The sequence below is a fragment of the Tauraco erythrolophus genome, chromosome 1 (genome assembly GCF_009769465.1).
Source record: "Tauraco erythrolophus isolate bTauEry1 chromosome 1, bTauEry1.pri, whole genome shotgun sequence".
NCBI lineage: Eukaryota > Metazoa > Chordata > Aves > Musophagiformes > Musophagidae > Tauraco > Tauraco erythrolophus.
Window position 1 is genome coordinate 115,035,290 of NC_141465.1, and position 24,824 is coordinate 115,060,113.

Sequence of the window (24,824 nt, forward strand, 5' to 3'; positions counted from 1 at the left end):
CTACCAGTTGTACCCACATTTACGTGTGGATTTTCTCTTGAGATCGGTGTGATTTTAAGCATGCAGTAGCAGAGAATCATATACCTAAAACATTTGCAAGACCACTGGCGATGCACTCTAACTGAAATCGGGGTGTGAAATCGGTACGTAAGTGGACTGCAGATTAAGCATCTTGCTGACTGCCAGTTTTCTCGGAGTAATGGCCGTCAAGATGTATGCTGTGCTTTTCTGGGGAATAAGCAAAAAACCCAAACAAAACAGAGGTTTCAGGAATCCTTAGTAAATCAGGGAGGTTTCTGGGTAACTTTAAGCTGAGCTAGCAACTCTAAGTAGTTGAGTTGTTTACCCATAAAAGGAAGTGGGGAAATACGTAGAAGTTTATGGGAACAAAACCAGACTGCTGATGCCAATGAAGTGTTTTCCAAAACTTTGACTGTAGGATGAACACGCCACATGATCCCATGTAAGAATATTGCAGCAGAAAGTAGTCACAAGTACTGAATATCCACCCTGGGAAAACAGCTCCTGGTTTAGGGGAAATGAGGCTGGGGTTGGTTGTATGCTAATTCCCTTTCATTACTATGTGTTAGTAAAGCTGTTTAATATTTGCTGCAAAGCCTGGATTTCACTCTCCTCTCATTTAATACCAGGTTAAATCTGGAATAATAAGCTCTCAAAAGCTTAGAGGTTCCAGTAAAATGAGATTTGGCTAAAAACTACAAGTTGGTTTCTACTAGTAACAGTATTATAGCTTTGGTGCCTGAAGCAGTGAGAGAAGTAAGACTGGTGAGAAAAGAGAATATGCCTCATTAGGATATTGAATGATTTATCAGAAGTTGCTATGTCTTATTGCAAACCTTAGGAAAGATTTCTTTCTCTGGAGAGCCTGAACTCCCTCTGTCCCCCTTTTCATAGAATCACAGAAAGGCTTGGGTTGGAATGGACCTTAAGTCATAGAATCATAGAATGGTTTGGGTTGGAAGGGACCTCAAAGATCATCTAATTCCAACCCCCCTGCCACAGGCAGGGACACTTTCCCCTAGATCACGTTGCTCAAAGCCTCATCCAGCCTGGCCTTGAACACTTCCAGGGATGGGGTATCTACAACTTCTCTGGGCAACCTGTTCCAGTGCCTCACCACCCTCTGAGTGAAGAATTTTTTTCCTTAGATCTAATCGAAACATAACCGCTTTCAGTTTAAAGCCATTGCCCCTTGTCCTATCACTACACACCCTTGCAAAAAGTCCCTCTCCAGCTTTCCTGTAGGCCCCTTTAGCTACTGGAAGGCTGCTCAAAGGTCTCCCTGGAGCCTTTTCTTCTCCAGGCTGAACAACCCCAACATTCTTAGCCTGTCTTCACAGGAGAGGTGACTTTCTTAGACTTGAGAACAAAGAAAAATGTAATAGTCAATTTTGAATAATTTCCAAGTGTTTGTATGATGTATTTTGCTTAAGTGCTGGAAAATCAAAACATAGAATATTGTGCATGGAGCAGCACGGGTGTTATTTCAATGTTTCTCAGGCAGCAATATCTGTGACTCAGAGGGCTGAACACTGAACGGGAGCTGTTTATCAGCTGAACGACAGCAGGATTTCTGATAAATTAAGCATCTTCTCTTGGCCTGGTACAGTGAAGTATAAAGCTGATATTACAGTCAGCTGCAATTGGCTTGTTATAAAGGTGCACCTCTGACTCTTTGGTTAAAACAATTATTCTGGAATGTTATATGATATTCTGTGGCTCTTCAGAACTTTCAGAGTTAAAGCTTTCATGTAAATCTTGTCCCTGCTAGGAAAATTACCAGATGCTGACAGGGGGTGTCACCAGTGGCTCAGCTGAACATATGTTGCATATGGCTGGGCTGCCAGCGCTGGACAGGGAGGACTTGTCCCCTGCTGCTGCAGAGACTGCTGAAAACAGGTTTTAAACTAACTGATTTCAGCATAATAGTAAAGGTTAGCCTCCACACAGCCTTCATCCTACCAGTGAGACTGATTAACTACTCCATCATAGATTGCCTACCAAAATTTTCTCTGCATCAAAAAGGCATCAGATGGCATCTCCACCGAGTTATTTTACAAACGCTGTTTTTTGAGGTATATAGCAATCCCAATGTCCTTGCAATGAGGCTATTTTTGCATTATTTTTGGCATGAGTCTGGAATTTAAACTGAATCAGAGATTGAATGTAAAGCAGACTAAAATCTGTATTTTCCTTAATGACTGATTTTAATCTCTGAATTTGACACAACAGCACTTCATACGAAATTTGATTAACCATTTTCTGGAAAAGTATTTTCCTGCTTTTCCAGAGAACATACTTACAAATATTTCCTGTTTGGGATGTTGCCACAGAATTTTGCATTTCTTTATGTCATGAACCCGCTACAGGCACCCACCCAGCATCACCCCCCACATGCCCACCTCACACCCACCCACACGACCCAGCACCTTACAGCTTTGAAACTCAACACACGGGGAATAAGCTGAGAGCACTTCCATGTTCTCCCAGCCCTTTCTGATTCACAGCACTCCTGGGCAGCTCCTGAGACAAATTTCGAGTCTGGAGCCATTTCAGGAGTCCCGTTGCTTGTGGAAGGAGGAGTTTCCACTCACCTTCCTGCGCTTTCCTCCCTGCCCTTGGATGCTTGCTTAGACCTCCTGCTCTGCAACAGCTCGGGTGCAGACAGGGGAGCTGGGTCAACTCACAGCCTGGCAGGAAAAAGCAGAAGGAAGGTCCAGCATCTCTCCCTTCAGGTGGTGGCATGCTCTTAGATTGGCTTGAGCTATCACTTCTACCTCTAACCGTAAAGACCAGATAGATTGAAGGAGATGATGTGAACAACAGCAGGTGGTCTATGGGGAGCGACAGCATCTCTGTGTTGGTGTATGACAACAGGAGAAAGCAAAGCAGCTGTTTCCATCCTGGCACAGAAACAGAGTTTCCCGAATTACCTAATGAAAAGTGAGAGGTGGGAAGAGATCTGACTCGGGTGTTTAGTATTGCTTAGACAGAAGACAACCCTAGGACAGAATTGGCGCAAACTGCCTCCCTTTCATACTGGAGCTGGAAACATGGCTCATCTCCAGCTTAGTATTTCAATTATGTACCCCTGCATGTTGAGGGAATCGCTTCTAAGGCTTTTCGTGTTAGATTTTCTTAACCTGAAGTTTAACAGGATCTTTTTAAAAAGGACAGTGTGACTGACAGGAACCAAAGTGCCCATTTTGCTGTTTGCAATGTTTAGGCAAAACCAGCTTACTAATGTAAATTAACTTTTGTAGTAAGGAAATGTGTACTCTTTCAGGTTCAGAGCTGTCCTGTGCTCTTACAAGACATAAATTATTAGCCAGATCTGCAAATATCCATTTAGAAAATAAATGGACCATCATCAAAATAGGCCATTGAGTCTTGAAACAGGCACTTTAATCTGAACTCCTTTCAAAAAACTGGACTTTAGGGTTTGTCCTCTGCATGGGTAGATAATGCATTATTTTCTCCATGTGTACACTTTTTATAGCTCTCATCACCGTAAGCATCAAAGTGCCAGACAAGCATTGATGGATTTGTCCTTGCAGGGCCATAGGTTATAAAGTACTACTCCTATCATCACTTATTTTGCACACATGGAACTTATGCTGAGAAAAGTATGCTGAACCGCCAAGGTCAGAGACAAACAAAATCCAGAATCCCTCTTCCCCAGCCTCAGACATAAAGACGTCCTTCCTGCCTTAGATGGCAGTTTCATTTTTTTCAGATGATTTACCATTACTTTCAGGACTGCTAAAATCCAGAGTTGTTTAACCTCTACTCATAGGAATATGGGTGTATGAGCCATAAAGGTCTCTTGGGGCACTGGTTCCAGTCTCCCCGTTTCAGACAGTTATGCCATTTGGTACCTTAGATATACATAACTAACTCCCTCTTAGGCTAATTAAGTGAGGTTTTCTTCCACTCTGTTCTAATAGGAAGACAGTTCCCTGATTCCAATGTTCTGATCTCTAAAAATCTTCTTCTGATTTCCCACCAAAATCTTTATAAAACATGCATAGAGGTATACTGATAATATGGAGGAGTATTAACCAGAAAGTGCAAGGAATCTTTTCCTTCCTTTGCAGACAGCTTGACAGCTTTGCCACTCTGAAATAATTTAAAAAAACCCAAAGAACCCCAAACAAAAAAACAGGAATTTAACAGAAATGCAGGCACAGATACTTGCCAGCTAGTGGAAACCTCTGCTAGCCCAAATGAGCATATGTTCACTAGTTTTTAGGGTCTCCAATAGCACCAATGAGTTGTGTCAATCCTAGTAAACTAGCCCAAAATTCAAAAATTTCTATGTGTCTGATTCCATGTCCCAACAAAAAAGCTTTCAAGTGAGCAGTATTGGATTTTCTACATCTTTAAAATCAGGTAACTTCTTTTCCTGCCAAAATAAACAGACAGTTTGCTTAAATTCGATCATCCATGTTTTAAAAAAATAACTTTGATTTTAGTGTTAATAAGAGGGTAGTTAATTACTACGGCACCAGAGAAAGAGAGGGGTGACTATTAGTTAAAGGCTTATCATTGCTTTGAAGTTTTCAGGCACGCTAAATTCAGAGCACGTATTTTATTGAAAAGGCCCAGCACGTAAATGTTGTTGTAGCACTTAATTGGTATCCACCTTGTTCAAATTGTTCTTACTAGCTTTTCCATTCCACAGGGTTTTTGATAAATTCAAACAAAAAGTAGAAGTTATTGACAAACTAGAGGTAGAATTAGCAAGAAGATTTCTTTTTTTTTTTTCTTTTCTAAAAAAGAGAAACATGGTGGAGATGGTAATTCAATCTTCTGGCACAAGAAATGTGCCCATGAACGTTAATTTAGTTCAGACTGTAACAAAGACAACAAGTTTGTCATTGTAAAAAGAGACTAAACAAAGAAAAGTATTGATACTAATTGAAAAAAACCAACCCTGTGTGGTTCTTGAAGCATAGGAATCAAGGCTACCTAGAAGCCTCCACTAACAACAGAAAACCCTGATGCTTCCACCCACCATGTTACCTGTTTCTCCTTTTTTTTTTAATCTTAGTGGGATATTTGCTGTTCTGACCTCACAAACATATCAAAAGCTGTAATTGTTCAGGACTTTTACCCAGGCCAGCACGGAGTTAACTAAGGTGTGCAGCTGCGCTATCACCAGTTGGGTATTTCTGTTGCATCACATGGGGTCAATTATTCTACTGAGACCTGTTATTTTATTATAATGAGCATCAGAAGCAAGGTGATCTTATATAACTTCGCATAATTTCTACTGATGTAGCATCATTCCTAATGAAGTCCACTACCTGCTTTACTTTTCAAGCATTTCCATCTTTTCTGATATCTGATGGACGCTGTCCCTCTGTGGTGTTGACATATCCCTGCTCCCTTCAGCACAGCTGAATGCTTTAAGCGAGAGCTGGGTGCTGCTTGTGCTTCCTCCTCGAGCCTGGGGAGAAGCACCATCACTCAAAAATAATACAAACCTATGCACAGCCCCTCGCTATGGCTCACACACAAAGGTGAACGGAGCATGCCAGCTCCTCAGCCCCTGGCCTGAGTGGTGCGAACATCCGCTGCAGGTGGCCTCAGCCCTCAAACTCTTCAAGGCTGTTTCTCTATGTATTTTTTCTTCCATTGAGTTATTTTGGCCTCCTGGTTGCATAACAAGGCACCTTCATATCCTCAGGTAATTTTGGAAGGCCACAGTTTTGAATAGAGAGGACAGGATGGCAAGATAATTAAGGGTGTGGGGAAGGTTGATAAAGAGCTCTTAAGAGTAACTTTTACATGCTATTATTTTGAGCTAGGAAAATAAATATAGAATGGCTGCAGGGCCTGAAAGCTGCAGCGAGGGACGTGACATCAGAAGAGATAGCAGGTAGAGCAGTGAAGGAAGAGAAAGCAAATGGCTGCAGAGTGGGACAATCCCAACTCTTCTCCTGAGATCGCACCCTTTCCTCCCAACTAGTTCATATCACTTTAATGTATGCCCATCTAACAGAAAATCTAATATAACTTTTTTCAAAAAAAAAATAAAAAGAAATGTGATACAGAAAAAATAAATTTTTGACTAATCTCTTTTTCTTCTTATTTCCGCCTACTCTACATCTCCATGGTCCTTTTCCTTCCTACATCTTACACTTTGTGAGACACAAACTAAAGGTGGAATTCAGCCTTTCTAATTGGTAACGGGAAGTCTTCTTTATGTTTGAACACAATGATCTGTTTATTGGAAACTGCTCTTCTGTAGTACCAGGCATCTCTTCATGTCATGCTGTCTGAATAATGCCTCTTGAGGATGGGGAGAAAGAATAGCATCGCAGTCAGACCCCGTGGGGTTATAAATAGCATTCTAGCAGCCTGAAAGGCCGAAGCCATCATTAAGTTGCATGCAGCTGGAGTGGTGTAGGTGGGTGAGTAAGAGCAACTCAGAGACGGGATAATAGTAACCTGGTACACAAGGGTCATTTTTCATTGATGGCGTCACTCCATCGGGCTATTGTGTTCTCCCTAAATTGGGTCTCTGTGTTTAACAGAGCTGAGCAAGCTCAGCGAAACAACGCAGGCAAAGCACATTTAAAAGAAGATTAGAGGGGAAAACAGTTTGTTGTGTGCTGTGATTTAGACCAAATTGTGATAAACTTTTCTCACTTTGGCCAGTAATTGCCTTTATCAGTAGCAAAGTAACTGCAACAGGAACTGGCCTTTTGGAAGTAGCATACCAGCTTCCTACATAAGGGCAATTATGACTTTCACTGGGAAAATTAAGAAGTTAATGCCGCAATTTAACCCTAGCTGTCCTTTGAGTGTTTTCCTTAGCAAGAAGATTCATTTTATAAAATGGATTTTTTCAGTGCCAAGACAACAAAGGTCTTCAATTTGGAAAATCACTTTCAATTTATTATTACTAATTTGGTTGCAGATATACACAGTTGGGAAAATCCTACATTAATTTCACACAGTTTATATATAAACCAGATTAAAATAATTAGCAGCCTATGTTAGTTTGAGCTTGTATACACAAACATACTACTCTTTCCTTATTTCTCAACTGAATAAAGTGAGATCTCGACCCTGCTCCCAATGAAAACCATGAGGGAGTTGCCTTTAACTTCAATAGATATATGACTAAGTTTAATTTCCCCTGTGGGACCTGTCAATGTGTAAAGATTCCTTGGAGGTTAATTGCTTGCAGGAGAGTCTTTGCCTGGGATGTAAAAGGAAGGCGCAAATTGCAGAACCAGAGCATTAGCTATGTACTGCAGCCTGGAAAAGACACTGTCATTTAAAGCAAAGGGATGTCTTATTTCAGTAATCCTGCATGTTAATAATTAAATTTGGTCACTCATTAATTTAGAGTATGTCTTAGAGAGACACTTCCTTTGCCATCTCATCCAATAGCTGTTGAAGTAGGACAAATGTTTTTACGTTTTCCTGAAATTGTTTCTTTTGGCTCTTTTTTTGTACTCTCTTTTAAGATTACCTTTTTTTTAAAAAAATCACTACTTTAAAATAGACTTTTACAAAGCATTTATGAAAGAACTATGAAGAAATAATACAGTTGTGGGAGTGGAAGAGAGGATTTCTAAGCTAAGTAGCAAGAATCATTCTCATTTAGACTTTTCAGCTTTCAGTGAGTGACTTTCTCATTACATAAATGTGCCTTTTGCTATTCTGAGAAAGCTAAGAGATACATCATTACCTATTAAAAGTCGGAGGGCGGTTGTTCCTTCATCATTAAAACTCTATATTCTTTCTCCCGTGTCACGTTTTTTGTAATCCTTTCCCACCTATATTACACTTGGAATAATCCCTCTCATTCCTTGTCACATGCGCATTAAACCTCTTTTAAATTACAGACTTAGAGCTTCTAAAACAGGCATTTCATTTTTGTTGCAGTAAGTGTGATGACCATTGTCAAATCACTATTGAATATCTCATGCATACACCAATTTGGAATTTATTCTTGGAGTTCTTCTCTTCATAAATTACTGTACTTGGTCAACCATAACATGTAGTGCTGGCACTGCCTCTCAGTTCACTGCAGCCTTTGTTACTCACCCGGAGCCAAAGTATTAGCCTGTAAATAACACAGTATATGGCTCAGTTTCTCAGAAATACCTATGAAAATGCTTTGAATTTGTTCTTATTTACACCTTTCCAAGCATTCTCAGTGGCAAACAGTATTAATCCCCTCAAGAAACAAAAAAGCTGGAAAAACAGCCAGGAATGCCACTTCGAAAGCACCTTTTTTTAATCAGAAATTCAGATGACATTTTTCTTTTTTAGGATTGTAGAAAACCCTTTATATATGAAGGACTAATTTACTGAAACTTTGGTGTGTAACTTTGATGAAACACTGTGGCTTGTTTTTCTTCAAATGTTGTAAGAACTGGAAAGGGTTCAAGTTTATGGTCAGAAGAGTGACTTGCCTTCTTTCTCCTGGCAGCCCTGTTGACAAATTTTGCTTTGCGTTGTTTTGCTAAACCTTGGTGTGACTGCACCCGAATACTCGAGACACTTTCCAGCCTTTAAAAAAAATAGTAATTCAGATTAAAAAAAGATTTGGGTAATTATTGGTGTCCAGTACAGGAAGTTAATCCTGTTCTCAGACACACTCTTTAGTGCGCTGCATCCGAGCTTCACTAAATAGTATGTAGACGTGGAAGGGCAGACTCTGACTCAATGAAGCTGCAAGAGTTAGAAGAGGGTTTTAGCATACCTCCAGCAGAAAATCCATGGCAAACAAGCCTGGAAGATTAAACCAGTAATATTTGCTTTCAGAAACTTGACATATGTCTAATTGACTGAATATTGTTATCTCTATAATATCAAATTTCCAGGTATTTCCTTTATTAAATGTAATAACATTTAGGAAATATGACATAAAATTATATTCTTACCTAGTTATGCAAAGCAAGCTTTTTAGCATGGCTTTCTAAGGAAATTAAGTTATCACGAGCATGTTGTTAGAGTGTCAATACCTTCTTGTGCCATTTCTGTCTCCTCAAGCAGTTTTTAACCTTCTGATAATCTTCAAACATATTTAAAAGAAGGGTTCAGATCTCAAAGTTACCAAAATTTCTTAAGTTTCAGAAACAGTGTTGGCTGGATAAAAGAGAGACCCAAATTAGTGGCTCCGTTCAGCTCAATAGTCTTTTCTGCTTTGTCTTTTTGTCCAGCTGGTAGATAGAGGACACAAAAGGATCTGGGGGTTCAATTCTCTGAGGAGGCTTGTGGATTAAAAAGGAGATTCAAAGTTAATGTGATGGATACAGGTGGGATATTTATGGAAAGGAACGTAGGAACATAAATCTATTGAAATTCAGTTTTGAGAAGTTTTTAAGCAATCAGCACAGACCCCTACAGATACCAGGGAGACTCAGAGATAAGTTTACAAGACCTGTCGAAAGTGTTTTTAAATTTAACTTCTGATACACTTCTTATCTCATATAAATGAAATAATACGACCCTTAATGGTGCTGCTAAAGTCATTCCCTTTGTCACTTCAGCACCTTACACTGACTCCCCCTTCAGAGACTTCCTTTTCCCATGGTACGAAGCAGGTAATTCTTGTCTGCACTGACTTGAGAATTTCCCCCAGGTAGTCCCAAGCCAGCATAGATCACCAGTGATGGCCCGTATGGACCCTCTCCATACTGTGTCAGCATTTCCAGTTCTAATCTCCATTTCCCCTTTGCTTTCCACGCCCAACACTGTAAAGCAACCACTTTACTCTCTCATTGGAGTCATTCTTCAAAACTCACTACTTCCACGGGGCGTACCACAAAGCTGAAGCCAGCAAGACGTGGGCTGGTGGCAGGCTGTGCCTGCTGCTGCTGACTGACGGAGAATCCTGTGCTCACTCCCAGAGTTATTTGCTACCTCATTTGACCTACATCCCTTAAGCCCATTTGTTTGCCTCATCCCCTAACTACACCTTGCCTCGGAGAGTATGTCTGCACTGCTCTCCAGAGAAGTAATTACAGTGTGTACCGTCACACCAGTCTCAGAGGAGAGGCAGTGAGGCTGATGGCCTTTGTTACTTAGAGTGTCTGTTCTGCCATGCACTCTGTGTTGTCCCGTTTTCATTTTGCCTCTTACCTCAGGTACCTTAAAACAGTTTTAGTTATGTCTACGGCTCCAGTTTAAGTGCAGAAATATTTTTAGACAGTAAACTATTTGAGCAAGGACTACCAGTTGTTACGGTTCTTTGTCAGGAGTCCTGACATGGGGTGGTAAGACATTGTCTCACAAAATTTTCCTTGTAGTGTATGAACACTGTTCAGATTGTGCATAAAATGTTGTTCTTGCTGTTAACTCTGAGAACAGTGGCAAACCAAAATGTTGTCCAGATTTGGGACTGAGAGACAGCCTGGGAACCAAGTACGAGCATCCGAGCAAGCTTGCAGATAGCAGGAACTTATTTTCCAGCATTTATGTCTTAAAGCAAACCACGCTTAGGAAAATATGCTAATTTGTTCTCCAGTAAGAAATTTGTGTTTGGCACCACAAACACAACGGGGCCCCAGTCCAATTTAAATACTAAATGCAAGTATATTTCTATGTCACGGATTGCTTTGTTGTAAAATACACAGCTAGCTACTAAATCTATTTTGCTGGGGTGAAAAAGAGTGACAGCTGATCTGAGGCTTTTTTTTTTTTTTTTTTCCCAATTACTTTGGGCTTACTAGGGGCATCATTTATATCGTGTAAGGAAGTGGACTGTTTAACCCGCAGATTATAGCTGGGAAAACAAACTGGTGTTCGAGAAGGGGTGAGAACTGGTCCATGCGTTGGCCGATCGGCCGTGCTACGTAGCAGAAGCCTGTGCAAGGCCTGTGCCCGTGACAAAAAACAAGTGTGAGCAGAGCACGCGTACCTAGAAAGGCAAAGAGAGCGGTGGGGCCGGGACAGCACGCAGGACATTTTGACGCTACTAACCATCATCTTCCTTGCGCGGCCGGGTGCCTTCTACCGGGGCACCGCCGTCGCACACGGCAGATGGAAGGGAGGCTCCTTCCAGCAAGCGGCAGCGCTGGAGGCCCGGCGGGACTCGCTTCGGGGCGGGCGGAGCAGAGCAGACCCTGCCCCGGGGGAACGACCGGGCCGAGTGCCGGCGGCCGGCTCGGCGCGGGGGCGGCCGGAGGAGCCGGGGGGTTCCCGGGCCGCCCCGCCCCGCTCCGCCCCGCCGGGCCACCGCCCCCGGCCGGCGCTGCCCGTGTGCGCGGCGCTGCCCGCCCGCCCCCCCGCCCGCCCCCTCCGCCCCGTTGCGGCGGCCGCTGCCATAGCGATGCGGGAGCGGGCGGCGGCGGGAACGGGCGGCGGCGGCGGGGTCCCCGGGCTCCCCCCAGGTAAGGGCGCTGCTCCGCGAGTCGCCTCCCGGCAGCGGCAGCATCGCGGGGAAGTTGCTGTAGACTCGGCGCTGTGAAGCCGATTTTTAGAATTTCGTTTCACCGTGTCTGTTCTCCTGCCTCTCTCCCGCTCCCTTGCTGCCTGCTCAGGTGCAGTTTCTCGGAAAGCTGCTTTCGCTGGGAACTTCTCTGCCGAGAGCCCCGACTTGTTGGCATAATTGTTTTTTTTTTTATTTAGTTTTTTTCCCCGGAGAAATTTGCGAGCGGTACAAGATCACAAGGGCAGGCCGAGGCTTCGGTGCCCGGCGGGCTTTTGTCCGGCCCCGGGTGCCGCGGCGGCGGGGGCAGGCTCGGCTCGGCTTGTCTCGGCTCGGCTCGGCTCTGCCTTGCAGCCCGGCAGGCTCCCGCCGCGACCCTATGAATGAGGGGGATTAAAAACAGCGGCGAGGGAGATTTCAGGCGTCTCGCTGAGACACGAGAAAATCCTTTTATCCCCGGAGGGACAGAGGATCGCAAAACTCCTTTTAAAGTGCACTCAGGAGGGAGCAGCCTTAAAATCCGGGGGTACAAAGCACCGAAACTCCCGCGTTTGATGCGGTGGTTGGGGTTTGCCTGTGCGGGGTCCGGTGCTTCTCCCCGGGGCCGCTCGCTGCAGCCTCACCGCCATGGAGGACCCCGGCAGGCTTCTGCATCTCCCGCAGGCTGCGGGGGCTCTGCCGCCGGTCCCCCGCCTCGCCCGGCCCCCTCCCCATCCCCGCTGGCCCTCGGAGCCTCGCGGCCGCTTGGGTGGGAAGGAGACAAAGAAGGGGCCGTTGCTACCCCTCTCCCTTAAGCACAGCTGAGTTTTCTCTCCTCGTTTCAGAGGGGACGAATCCCGCCCGCCCCCCCGGCAGTGGCAGGTTTGTGAAGGTGCTACTGGCCATTGCAGAGAAACGTGCCATTACCTTCATTTTTAAGATGGTGCCAGCTTCCAACCGGACATCCCAGTGGTTTTTGGACGTTGTGTAGCAGGGTGGTGCAAGTGATTCAAAGGAATCACAAGCACCTGCCTGCCCAGCAAAGACCCTCTGGCTGGGGCAGGGGACACATGGCCGGGGTCGCTCGTGGGGAGATTCCTTATACAGCATGTGCCAGTCACAGAGACCCCAGTCACTTCCAAATTCAAGTTTTCATACCACTGTCACGACAGCATGGGCGTGCTCCTGGCATTAAGCACTTCTGAATCTCATTTTCTAGGGAAAAACACTTTGCCGTGGACTTGATGTAACTCTTGGGTTTACCTGCTAGGGGACAGACAAGGCAGTTGAGTGTCTTCCAACAGCAGCAAGTGTAGGAAAACGTAAGTGTGTTTTCGACTTCTTTGCCTACTGTTTAAAGATTAGCTGGCACTTAATGGATGTACTCATTTTTTTGGATGAAAACTTCTCACGTGTCTTGAGGTTCAGTGCTGAGCGCTGTGAGGAGCAAGACCGCATTGCTGCTGTTGGGGGTTTCTCTGTGTATGTGGATTATTTTTAGTGTTGTGATAGTCATACTGAATTTATTAGCTTATTAAGCATTAGAGAAACAAGTCCATATTGAAATTATTCTGGTCTCTTAAATTGCTAATGAATGCAATTATACTTTGAGGGAGTTATGAACATCTCACCACTGCAACACACCTTTGTTCAGCTACAACTTCATTTCGTGCATGCCTTTATTTCCTACTCTGGGGCTTAAACTTCTTTTACTTGGGGACTTCGTAAGGAAATTTCTCTAACGGTTACTTTTGTTTTCCTGATGCAGGCGGTGCAGCCTGAGGAGCTCAGCTCACCCAGCCGATGTGACAGCAAGACAAACCAAGGCGCAGCTGATGAAGGAGAGGCAGCGAGGTCAGCTGGGGGAGAGAGCAGTGTGGCTTTGAGCTGCCCCAGCCTCCATCTCCACGCATACAGCATCGAGAGCATGACAACGTTTCCGAATGGCTGTGGAAACGGCACCACCGTTACTTGTATAGTTATGGATAATAAAGAGCCCCAAAACCAGACTAGCTGTGTCAGTCATAATGGGGGATACAGCACCAGCACCAGTCATGAGGAGGAAATGCAAGAAGATAAGCTCAGCCCTTCCAAAATCATGCGCTTTTTCACCACCCCTCGGAAACGGGCTAATTCCAGCTCCGACAGGCCGCGTTCTCTGGTTTTGATGGGCAACTCGTCCACGTGGAATGCTTTGTCTTCCATCAGAAAAATGGGATCTTTCAAGAAGTTGAAATCTTCAGTTCTCCAAGGAATTCAAACAAGGGAATGCTCGGACATCGTAAATGAGAACGGCATAGGCAAACACGGTTCAAACGGGCCAGTGGTGAGAGTTCAGACTAACCGGTATTCCTATTCGGGGCCTCTGCGTGATTTCCAGAGCGCAGTGGATGGATCAGCTTCTGACTGCTCTGATGCGGAGGAGAGCGATGAGTCTTTCCTGAGGAATACTCATCGCTCACGCAGCATCAGGCGGGCTTACGGCGCTGGCCGCATAAACTTGCTAGACACGAGTAAAGTTCAGAGTCATCACAACTGTACTAGGCCAACATCACCTGTCATTGAAGAGCCAAAGATTTGTGAAATTTTGGTGAAAGACCCTGAAAACAACAGGATCATTTATCGGAGAAGCAAAAGTTCGGATAATTTGAACTTTCTGAAAAAAAGCTCGTTCAAGCGGAAGTCCACCTCAAACCTCACTGACCTCAAGGTTGCAAGTGAAAAACAGATGCCAACGAGGACTGTGAGCGTTACTTCTGCTGACTCAGACAAAACCGGTGGGAACCCTGAGAGGAGATCCAAGCGATGGAAGAGCCCTATCAGGGCAAAGGATTTTGACCGAGTTTTGAAACTTGTTAGTAATGTTACAGATGTTGCATGGAAGAAGGACAGCCCTAAGAGCACGACTCCTTCTCCCAGCGAGCAGTCCCAGAGAACCAGGTCAAACAGCAGACTGCATGATGATTACTCCCGCAGGGTTTCCAGCAGCACGGATCATGACAGAAAGAGATGCACCTCCCCAGTATCTAGTCCAGACTCTTCCTTGCCAGGAACACCTTGTTTGCAAAGCCCCACAGTTGCTCAGGACAAAGAGGCTGAAATGAATGTAGCTGTTGCTGAAGACAAAAGCCTCAGGACGTCATCAGGTATCCCAGACTCTGATAGCTTATCACCCACGCTGAATGACATTAGTCCATTTCCCAATGAAGTCTTTTATTCGGACTCGGATGAACCAAAAGCTCACCAGCAGTTTACATATGAAGCTAAAAGCCCTCACGTTCCGGTCAGGCCGACTACTCCAAAGCCTCAAAGTCCTACTGCAGAGCAGGTCAAGTGCAATATGAATTTCCAGTGCCCGAACCATCACAGCACGTTGTCACTGAGCTCATCGGAGAGCGAGGAGAGAGTCGAGGGACCAGGGCTGAAGCTGGGCAGGAATCCTGTTTGCTTCCAGGACTCCGTGCAGACTGTGTGCTATGATGATGGAAACGAAGACAGTGGCATAAGCAGCCACTCTCAGCTGAGCCTCAATTTAGCCTCTGGTCCTGAAGAGAAAAAGGAAGAGGTAAGAAAGAAAGCAAAACTCTTTAAAAGCTGTGTGGGTATCTATCAGGTTTTGTCTTTATTAATGCAAAACGATGCAAACAATGCAAAATAACCTGAATACTAATAGCTAATGCAGCTTGTTATTGCTAAAATATGCTGACAGCAATTGTTTCCTTTAATATATTCTCTTTGGATGCTAATGTCAAATTATTTTTTCTTTGTGTGTTAATATCAAAGAAAGTTCTGGCAGCAAAACTATTCCCTGTACGTTTTCAAGGGCAGCTTATTGCACCCCACAGATGTACCACCTTGTCATGTGGACTCGTCAGATTTTACCAGATTTTACCAGCCTATGCAGGGTCTGGCTGTGTTTCTTACCAAGCTGAAAGGTCTCTGAATAGAGTCTGTATGTTTTGAAGTAGTGTTGATTTAGTGTAAAATGCTTTGCCTTTGGAAGCCTTGCAGAACATGGTAATATTTGTAGAGCAGCGTGGCGTGAAAGATAAGAGTATAGAGGTTTCAGCATTCAGTTGTATATGATGTTTTCACTGGGCGGTGATGGCTGTGCTGAGGGTCAACTATTTGGATATGTATTTGCCTGCAAATTTCAAACAGCAATGCTTTACATGCTGGGCTGAGTGCATTGCTGCTCATCTTTTGATGAACATGCCAATGTTTCACTGCATCTAATGCATGCTTTCATACTCCCAGTCGACGGGTAGATGTATTGCAGCACCTCTGAGGTAAGTTCACGTAATAACTCTGTGCCCTTAGCTCAACCACTGTGTGAGTTGGCACCGGAGCAGTTGCAATGATTTGGCAGCGTTGATGGAGAGCTGTCATACGTGTCCTGCACCCGTCTGAGACAGTGTGGCTCACCTCAACCCCAGCCATGGGCAGTAACGCGGTTTTGAGCTATTTAGGCTGAGGCAGCAGGAAAAGGTTTGCTATGGATTGGGAAAAATGCACCGGGGCAAAAATCCCTCTGGATCTGTATGAATATGGAAACCATTTGCAAAATAAAGCTGACGTGACTTTTAAGCCACCTTGGTTTGACTAGAAGTATTTTATACCTTAGATATGAGATGGACAAAGACAATCCCTTTGTGCAGCTGCACAAACTTCAGCCTTTCATGCTGTAAAGTCTTCTAATGTCTGTGGAGCTCTTACTTTTAAAAGCCTGGCATGGTTTTTGCAACTTACCTGTAAATGGTTACAGAGCTTATCAATATTGCCCTTCTGCTAGAGAAAGTTTGATTACTGCAGTACTTGCGGCTATGATAAGATTGGAAAAATAAACCCAATGTATATATACATGTTGAGGCTCGGGGGTTATTTCTCTTCTGGAGTCCCAGAGTTGCCTCAGCCATCCATCATTTCTAAAACTCTCCCTTAAGAACATATGCAAGGAGATGCTTTCACACTGCCAGGAGAGGTGAGAGCCCCAGTGTGGGCATATGTCACTTGTATTTCTCAGGAATAAAATGGGAAGTAGAGTTAATGTTACTCATCTACCATCTAGTGGTGATCTGCCATCATGACCCAAGAGAAATCCAGCTTGTCCCTCCCCTTGGCTCCTGACAAACCAGTACAGCTTTTAAATGAATGTGTGCATTGGGTGGATAAAAGTTACTGCAGTTTTAGTTTTAACACCACATTCTGTTATTATCTAGCATGCAATTTAAACTTTCTCTTTATATTACAGCATATTTTAGGTTAATTGCGAGTGCCTTTTAGTGCTTGCTTTGGTTGTCTAAAATACGGAGTGCGCGGTATTGGCAGCTCTGGGTTTGTGTGGAGGGCAGGCGGCGGTGTGGGATGGAGCCGTGGAGGAGATGAAGGAAATGGTGGCCGGGGGATGGACTCCTTGACTGCCAGGGCAGCAGCGAGGGACTGTGAGCACTGCCTGGAGCCCTCTGTGTATGGCAAAACTACTGTGGCCACCCAAATGGTGCAGCTGCATCAAGACATCTCTTCTGATCCCAAAAAGCAACATTTTTGGAGGCAGTAGCTGTGGATTGGATTTGTGATAGGAGCTGTGCAGGACAGGATTTACTTCTGTCTTACTGTGCAAGGGGTGTAAACTCTGTCCTCTCTTTTTTCCACACCCGCTCCTCATCCCATACATAACCCTAAAGCTGTGGCACTCAGTGACTACAAAACAGAGAGAGTGGTATGGTTTCTCCCTGCCTTTGGAGGGTTTCATTGCTCATTTTCTCCTCCTTTACAGTGTGCTTCCCTCAGCATGGAGGTACCTTGATACCAAAGATACTTACACCAGGTTATTTTTTAATTGGAGTTTGCTCAGCCCGCAGGCACTTTTATGAATGCCACATACTCACACAATGAGGTCATTGGGGTTTGAACTTTTGACTACAATTCATTTTTGACTCTACCTTACACCTCCATCTTACAGAACTGTACCCACCCAGCAAGTTGTCCTTGTGAGAGTCAAGCTCTTTGTTTATTCTCAACAATCATTTGAGATGTAATGCTGAGCCATGCAAATCCCAAATTTTTAAGACTTTGTTTGAACCTTAAATACACTGTGTTGATGGACGAGTCTGCAGTGTTTCCATGTTTTGTGCATCTTCTTTTCTGTATGGATTTCATGTAAAGACAGTATGTATTCCAGTACAGCCACTAAAATCTCTGTGGCTTGGAGGTATATTTCAGTACAAAGCTTACAAGGTGCTAAGTGGTCAGCCTCAAACGTGTTCTCCTTTCAGGACTTGCTGCCGTAGCTGGAAGCAAATCTAGTTTATGGCCTTACCTACTCATCTAGTAGATTACTTGGCAAATGAAGTCTGTGGAACATGGTCCGTCTCTCTGTTTTCCCAAATGTGGGAACTAAACATTTCTACCCTGCATTTCCCCAACGCTGTAAAGCTGATTTTGCAGTATTCACACAAGGTCGTCTATCCATTTACCTGAATCGATGTTTTGGGTTTTTTTTTTCATATATGATTCAGGCTTGAGAGCCTGTCACTTCTGTCACTTTGCTGGTTTCCCCAAAATACAAGATTTTGACTGGAGCAGGGGAGGTGCTTGGCCTTGTTGGTTGTTGGTCCTGCCCAGGGAAGAGCTAATTAAGCGCAGCCTGGATCCATGGATCAGCACTTCTTAGACAGCAGAGGCTTGAGTCACCAAAGCTTGTCTGTGACAGCCCATGCTTTCCCAGTCTCTGCTTTATGCCACTATGACTTACATTCAATATGTTGCTTTTAAATAGCATCAGGAGATGATTAAGTACACGTTCGTATTTAGACTGTTTCACATAGTCTTTCCTGAAGAAGAGCCCCGTGTCACTGTAAATAACAGAAGCTTAAACCCTTTGCTTCTGACTGGCACGTCAGCCACTAAGGCTACCTAAACAAAACACTGTTCTGAATTTGTTACAAAAAAGGCAAATCAAGTTATTTGACGTTTCACCTAGTCTTTCACAAGCTTTTAGAGCACGTGCTGTTTAAGCTGCCTTGCTGGCACCTGGCTTCACAGCATGCCAGACTTTTTATTGCTTAAATACCTTGTCTACATGACTATAAGTGAAAGATAAATTATAGTGAAGAGGTAACTCTGCTGTAATTAGGGTTGAGTCGCATTTTGTTTGCAGACTGTATTTTAGGTGCTCCAAGACTCATTTATGTTTGTGCCATGTGAAAGTCAGTGGTCTTGACTGATCCCAGTGGTCCCTCAGTGCTCAGTGGTTGGCAGAGTTGATCTGGTCTTTCCCGTACAGTTCTCTGGGCTCTGAATATTGAGCACAGATGGCTTAACTTAAAAAGTGGGGGCTTTTTAAACTAGATTTACTCCTGTGGGGCTTGTAATTTAGAGTGAGGACCCAGACTCCAGTGGCACTTTGGTCTTGCTGGCCACAGGGTCTGCTGGGGACAGAGCAGCAGAGAACTGTAACAGGCTCTCAGCAGCATCTCTGGTGGCATCTCTGACGGCAGACTGAGGTTTCAGTTAGACTGAGTGACACTGGATTTGTGCTAAATTCTCTGAGCTGCTCTGCACAAGTCAGGATACGTTCACACAATGTCTCCACCCTTCACAGTTGCTCGGAAAGTGACTTTCCAAGAGCTCTTGCCCAGAGCTAAACCAGAAACCACTGTGCATCGCTACAAACCCAAACTGCAGAGCTGATCACTGCAATGATGCAGAAGGAAACCCTCAAAGGACACGTGTATCTTCCTGTCGCAGCAAAAACTCTTCCAACTCGCTGCAGCAGAGCTGTCTGCTGTTCAGTACAGCTTGTGAGCATTTGTTGCTGTATCCTCTACTAGGAAGAAGAAAAACAAGGCAGTAGTGACAGTAACCTCAATTCCAGATCAGGTTAAATTTTAGACTGAGTAACTCTGCAGTGCTGAATAAAATTGGCCATTCGTGAAATCTGTAGGGTAATACAGGAGTTACTGTCATCCCTACAAAAGGGTCTGTGGATTCTGAAAGGGGGAGCTCGGATGGACTCCAGTGCAGTTAGCCCAGGGCCAGCTGCTCTCTTTCCTTACTGCATTTATGCTCCTCTGCCTTTCCAGAGTGTCTGATATTTGAGTCTGCTGTAGCTCTCCTCTGACACTTTAATAATATCCGGGTGCTGCTTACCCTGGGATCAGGAGTAATAGTATCCCAAAAAGCGGAACAGCACTTCTGGCCAGATAATTTGGTTTTTACATCGAGCACGGTGTTGAGTTGTCAGCACTGAAAATCCATCTCAACACTGGGAGGTTGCAACTTCCAAATTGAGCAGAGGCAGCTGCAGAGTTTTCTCTGAGCTGCCTGCGTTTCCCCTTTCTGGCATCCGGAGGCTGCTGTGCTGCTCGTGGTACCGGGATGCTGAGCAGGATGCTGGGGCAGGCTGGGAGACCGGACAGGTGCTGGAGGAGACCCAGCGCAGCAGCCTCAACTCTTCCTACTCTGAGCTCCACCACAGAAGCCTCGCCCTTACTCCACGCTCTAGGAAGTAATAGTTTGCAGGCGTAGAGTTATCCGAGGCAGCTCCACCCCACGCAAGCTAGAGTTTGTGTCTGCTGCTGCGACCATGCTGGTGGCTGAGCTTAGGCTTGGGTTTGGGCTTGGGCAGGGACAATGAGGCTTTGCTCTGGAAGGGTGGAGAGAGGAGGGAACCAGAGGACCGTCGCCTGGAGAGGCACTGAAGAGACACAAAGGCCTATGGCTTTTTATGTTTTGCTTTGTTAGCGCAAAGTTCCACTTTCAACCTGTAGTTATGATCTGGCTTTTGAGGTTCGCCAGCGGATGTTGCAAAGTCAACCTGGAAAAAGTTGCTTGTTTTGCCAAGTAAAAGGAAAATGGATTTTTTTTCAGTCCTGTCACTTCGTCTGGGGTGTTCTGAGTCAACTTAGAAATTACTTAGAGATTTATTTAGGGATTATTAATGCCTATACATCTTCTGGAAACGGGTGGAGGATATAAATATTCCTTTACTACACACTACATACTTGCTGTTCCAGTTCAGATACTGAAGTAAAGAAGGGAGAGCGTTAGAGCATCACCCAGGCACCTGCAAGTATCAACCACCAGAAAACTAGCTTAAACAGTTTTCTGGTTTTAGCACACTTGCATTCTTATATGACTGATGGGATTATTTCTGCAAAGCAAATATGTTTCCCTGCAAATCCCCTATGCCAGTCAGGAACACTAGCTGATTTGCTTTTGGAAATGAGTTAGAGGAGAGGACGAAGGAAATCCTTGAGGCTGAAGAACAGATTTGAGAGTCATGAGATCCGCTTGTCATTTCCAGTTCAGTCCTACGCTTCCTCTGTGACTTACATGACTTAACTGCTTTGTGTCTGCTCCTTATCTGTGAGATGTGGATATTACAAAGGTGAACTCGCTAATCTTGGTACAGCATGTTGCTGAGAGGGGAAAGCATTATGCTTGTTGATTACCATAAGCAGATTTTCAAGGATCAGGTTAAGTCAAGCTAACCTGCCTTAAAAATGCCTTAGAAGTAAATGGCCAAATTTTGTTTGTGGTTGTATCTGTATAGCCTCATCTTTTAATGCGGTTTTGTAGGTGTATTTGTTAGTTAAAACACCACAGGTGCTTTGGTGTCAACAAATCCCAAAAGTAGAATTATATAAATTTTTTCCAATTTCTAAAACTTCCAAAATTATTGTTTTACCACAGTAGTTGGTGTTGCTCATGGGGATTGATTTTACCATATTACAAGGCACAGTAATGTAATTTTACTTTATGACAGTGCATAGTTTTTCCTGCATCCGTTCTAGGAGCTCATACCAGTATAGTGCAGTGGTATTGCTTTAGGGGGTCCCCATTTGAAGCAGCCTTCTTCAAATTTTTAAACGGTGGGTACACCTAGTTTGGAGCAAGGGGAGGGAAGAAAAGGCAGGTTATCTTGCTATGGTGTTTGTAACTTCCAAGCTACTAAAACTTAGGTTAAATTTTTAATATGGTTGTATTACTTTGATTTCTTCTGCTTTGCTTGTTTGTATGGGTGTAAATGCCTATGTTCTTGAACAGTTTTTTTGCAGCTGTTTCACATATCGTATTCTCCTGTCTTGCAGACCACAGGTCGAATAGCGCTGTGTATTTTAGGCATAGATAGTCAATGCATTTACTTGGGGTCTTCTCAAAGGCTAATTAAAAAGAAAAGATGCTTGTGCTGGAGGAGGCGCAAACATGTAATGAAAAAGGATATAGCACAATTTGCTTTAATTAGAAAGGAGTAGATGAAAATTTTCTTCCTGTAAGTGAATTGGACTAGTTTAATAATTCTGGTTAGTTTGTAATAGAAGATGCAAACATGGACTGAATGAGTGCTTTCTTCTATAGTAAAATCAATCATGTCCATGATAACTAGGGCTGTGATAGTATTGCTGTTGGAAATTGTCAGCCTTTTGGATCAATAAGGAATCATTGGGCTCTCAAACACTTGGAGATCTTTTTAAAAAATCTGGAAAGAAAGCAATAAATATATTTTCTCTAGGAGGCTGTATTGTATCCAGAGTTTCATCATCTCTGTGTCTGTCACAACAGTTTGCAAATAAAAATATTGATCATGTCCATGAAACATAAACCAATCTTTTGACCTCAGTAGAGATGATAAATGAACTTCAACTAATGCTCCCCGACTGCTGTTTAGCAACAAGAAAAAGTGCAAAGGTTGCCTTTTATCATGTACCTGGGTGGAGACATGTTGTCCGGACTTTTACTCTGTCAAGTGAAGGTGATAAAATAATTTGTGACCACTAGGTCGTGATCACTTGGTCCTTGGTTTTGCTAGCTTATATGAATTGAAAAATCAATTCTAATATTACTACTGAGTTCCTAGCATTTGGCAGTTAATATGTTATACAGAAAGATCAGCTAATTAAGAGTAACCAATTATACTGCTGGCATATAGCTATCACTGCTAGCATAGAAAGTTTGTACATTTTTATGTAGACTCTTAAATGCTCACAGAAATGTGTACTTGTGTGATCAAAGCACAGAGATATCTACACGAAAGAGCACAAATGCTAATTATTATCTGCTTCATTTATCACACCTTTTCAGAAGTTGCTTTTGGAAATTAGTATGCATTTCTTGTGAAGACATGATTAGATTTTGATTATCTCCTTTCTCTGGCTTAGAAAAAGGCAGCTGTAGTAAGCGAGGTTGCGTTTCAGCCAGCCAGCTCAAAAATACAGAGATATAAAACAAGAAGCAATGTAGCTTATTGTGGAACTAAATAAAAAAGGCAGTGGGGGAGCAAGTTGCTTTAATAAAAACCAGCTATGAAATACACTTGAGCATCAGCTCCCTGGGTTCATGGGCAGCAGCAGCTGCCTGCCTGTGTGGCCCTGTGGCAGAGCTGCTGCTTTGGCAGAGGGGAGGGAGGAGGATGCTCTTTGCCCTGGAGACCAGCAAGGCTGGAAGGGCCTTGTCCAGGAGGCACCTACTTGTCACTTCCCAGCAGATTGCCAGGTAGAGAAAAACTTTCGGGAGATTTAAGCGTCCCCTCGTACTGCCATGCTTGTCTATATGTATAAATTTTGAAGCATTAATTGTATCAGTACATTTAGAACTTAAAAATAAAATTTAAAAAATCAAAATAGGTAACGGTGGGGGTAGAAATGCAGATTAGTGGCCAGGGAGCCTCAGCAATGAACACAGCATAAACATGTTTATAAAGCGGTGATTTTATTTTCATTAGGGAGTTTATTGGCATAAACACATTAACAAAAAGTCACCCAAGGGTTGATTTGGGGTTTTTTTGACAGCTGTATATCAGCCCTCACAAACAAGCTGACCAGCAGTGGGCTGTCTTGGGTCAGACTTGCAGTTTGGGCTTTTTCTGCAGTGGCAAGTGTGGTCAGGTATAGGATGAAGGGGTTATTCATGGTTGGTATAACTGTGTCAGCAAAAGTCTTGCCATGCGCTTTCAGATACTGGCAATTTTTTTGCCATTTCATAGAATCATAGAATCATAGAATGGTTAGGGCTGGAAGGGACCTTCAAAGGTCATCGAGTCCAACAGCCATGCAAGGAACAGGGATATCTCCAACTAGATCAGGTTGCTCAGGGCCTCGTCCAACCTGGCCTTGAATGTCTCCAGGGATGGAGCATCCTTGCATCCATATAAGCAACATTTTATCAGTACTGTACAGATCAGATTTCATGCTCCCTGGGCAACGTTCTCCCTCTGAAGACAATTTTGGGTGCTGAATTTATCAAATATACACTGTAGTCTGAGTAATAGTTGCAGAACCTGGCTCTCATCTGGCTGCAAAGGCTATAAAAGCCAAGATTTCAGTGGTTAAACACCTGATGCCGATGTTGCTTACATTGCTATTAATGAGTAACAGGGTATGCCAACAGCAGTCACGTGCCATTAAATGCAACAGGGTTGTATCGGTGCCAGGTCAAGTTGAGTGAGATCATGAGCAAGTCCTTGAAGCTGCTGTGCCTGGATTGGGAAATCAGTCTGGGCCCAGGCGAAGGAGAGGTTTGGTCTGGCTGGGCTCAGGCTTTGTGCTGTAGTTGTCTACCTGGGAGCAGCCTGGGAAAGCTGCTGCTCTAGCCTGGTCGGTGCATTCAGAGGCCCTGGGGAGCACACCCTAAATGGCACACCTGGAAGAGGCACCTAGAGCTGAGCCAGTTACCTAAAAATAGCTGTCAAGTGCACCTTGTGGGGAAGCTGCACCTTGCTGGAGCAGGAGATGGGGACCAGGCACTGGGGAACATGGTTGTAGTACCACCTACATATACCTGCAGTCAGATTTGGCACCTGATTCCTGCCCATTGTGCTCTGTAGGCTGGGCTGACGGTCTTGTTTGGGGGCTCAACTTGATTGCCTGAACATAAGCACCCAGTGCTGCTGGAGGTGCCCTGACTGGTTCCCTCCCACAGGTTGTGTGTCATATTTGCACGACACATGGTCTGTGGAGGTATTTTAGATCCCTTAGGACGTTTGCAAAGGCCCCGGGTGCCTTTGTTCAGGCAGCAAAATCTTACCCCAGATTTCTACAGGCTACAATGACACTTTAACGTCTAGCTAACATAGAGACATGTCCATTACAGACATCAAAATTTGAATGTGGGAATCTGGAGCTGAATCCCACTCTAAGAGTGACATATTACATAGGAACAATAGCAAATAAAAATGTAGCCTGGATCGAAGTAAATGCACATTTTAAATGGTTGTATTTGTAGATATACTGCTGTCAGGAAAAAGGAAAACCATTGAAATACAACACATAAAATGAATTAATTTGCATCAATATAAATAAGTGGAGCTGTTTGTGTTTGTGGGCTCAGAAGAAACTTAACCTAGGATGCAGCCTAAAAGACAAGATGAGTAATCTTGATTGCTAGCGTTGATGATCCTGTGCTGTTGCTCGACTAGCAGATGTGA

At 44.0% G+C, this 24,824-nt stretch overlaps 1 protein-coding gene across 3 annotated transcripts in view; it reads left to right on the plus strand.

Moving 5' to 3' along the window:
* SPATA13 (spermatogenesis associated 13) overlaps positions 1-24,824 on the plus strand; it is a 155,518-nt gene that overhangs the window by 98,556 nt on the left and 32,138 nt on the right. Inside the window, exon 2 of one of the 3 annotated variants that reach the window (XM_086613255.1) lies at positions 13,167-14,963. In XM_086613255.1, the coding sequence (XP_086469381.1) occupies positions 13,167-14,963 (1,797 nt within the window). Of the gene's footprint in view, positions 1-13,166; positions 14,964-24,824 lie in introns of those variants that run through there. The other 2 variants (XM_086613264.1, XM_009982826.2) reach the window with 2 other exon arrangements.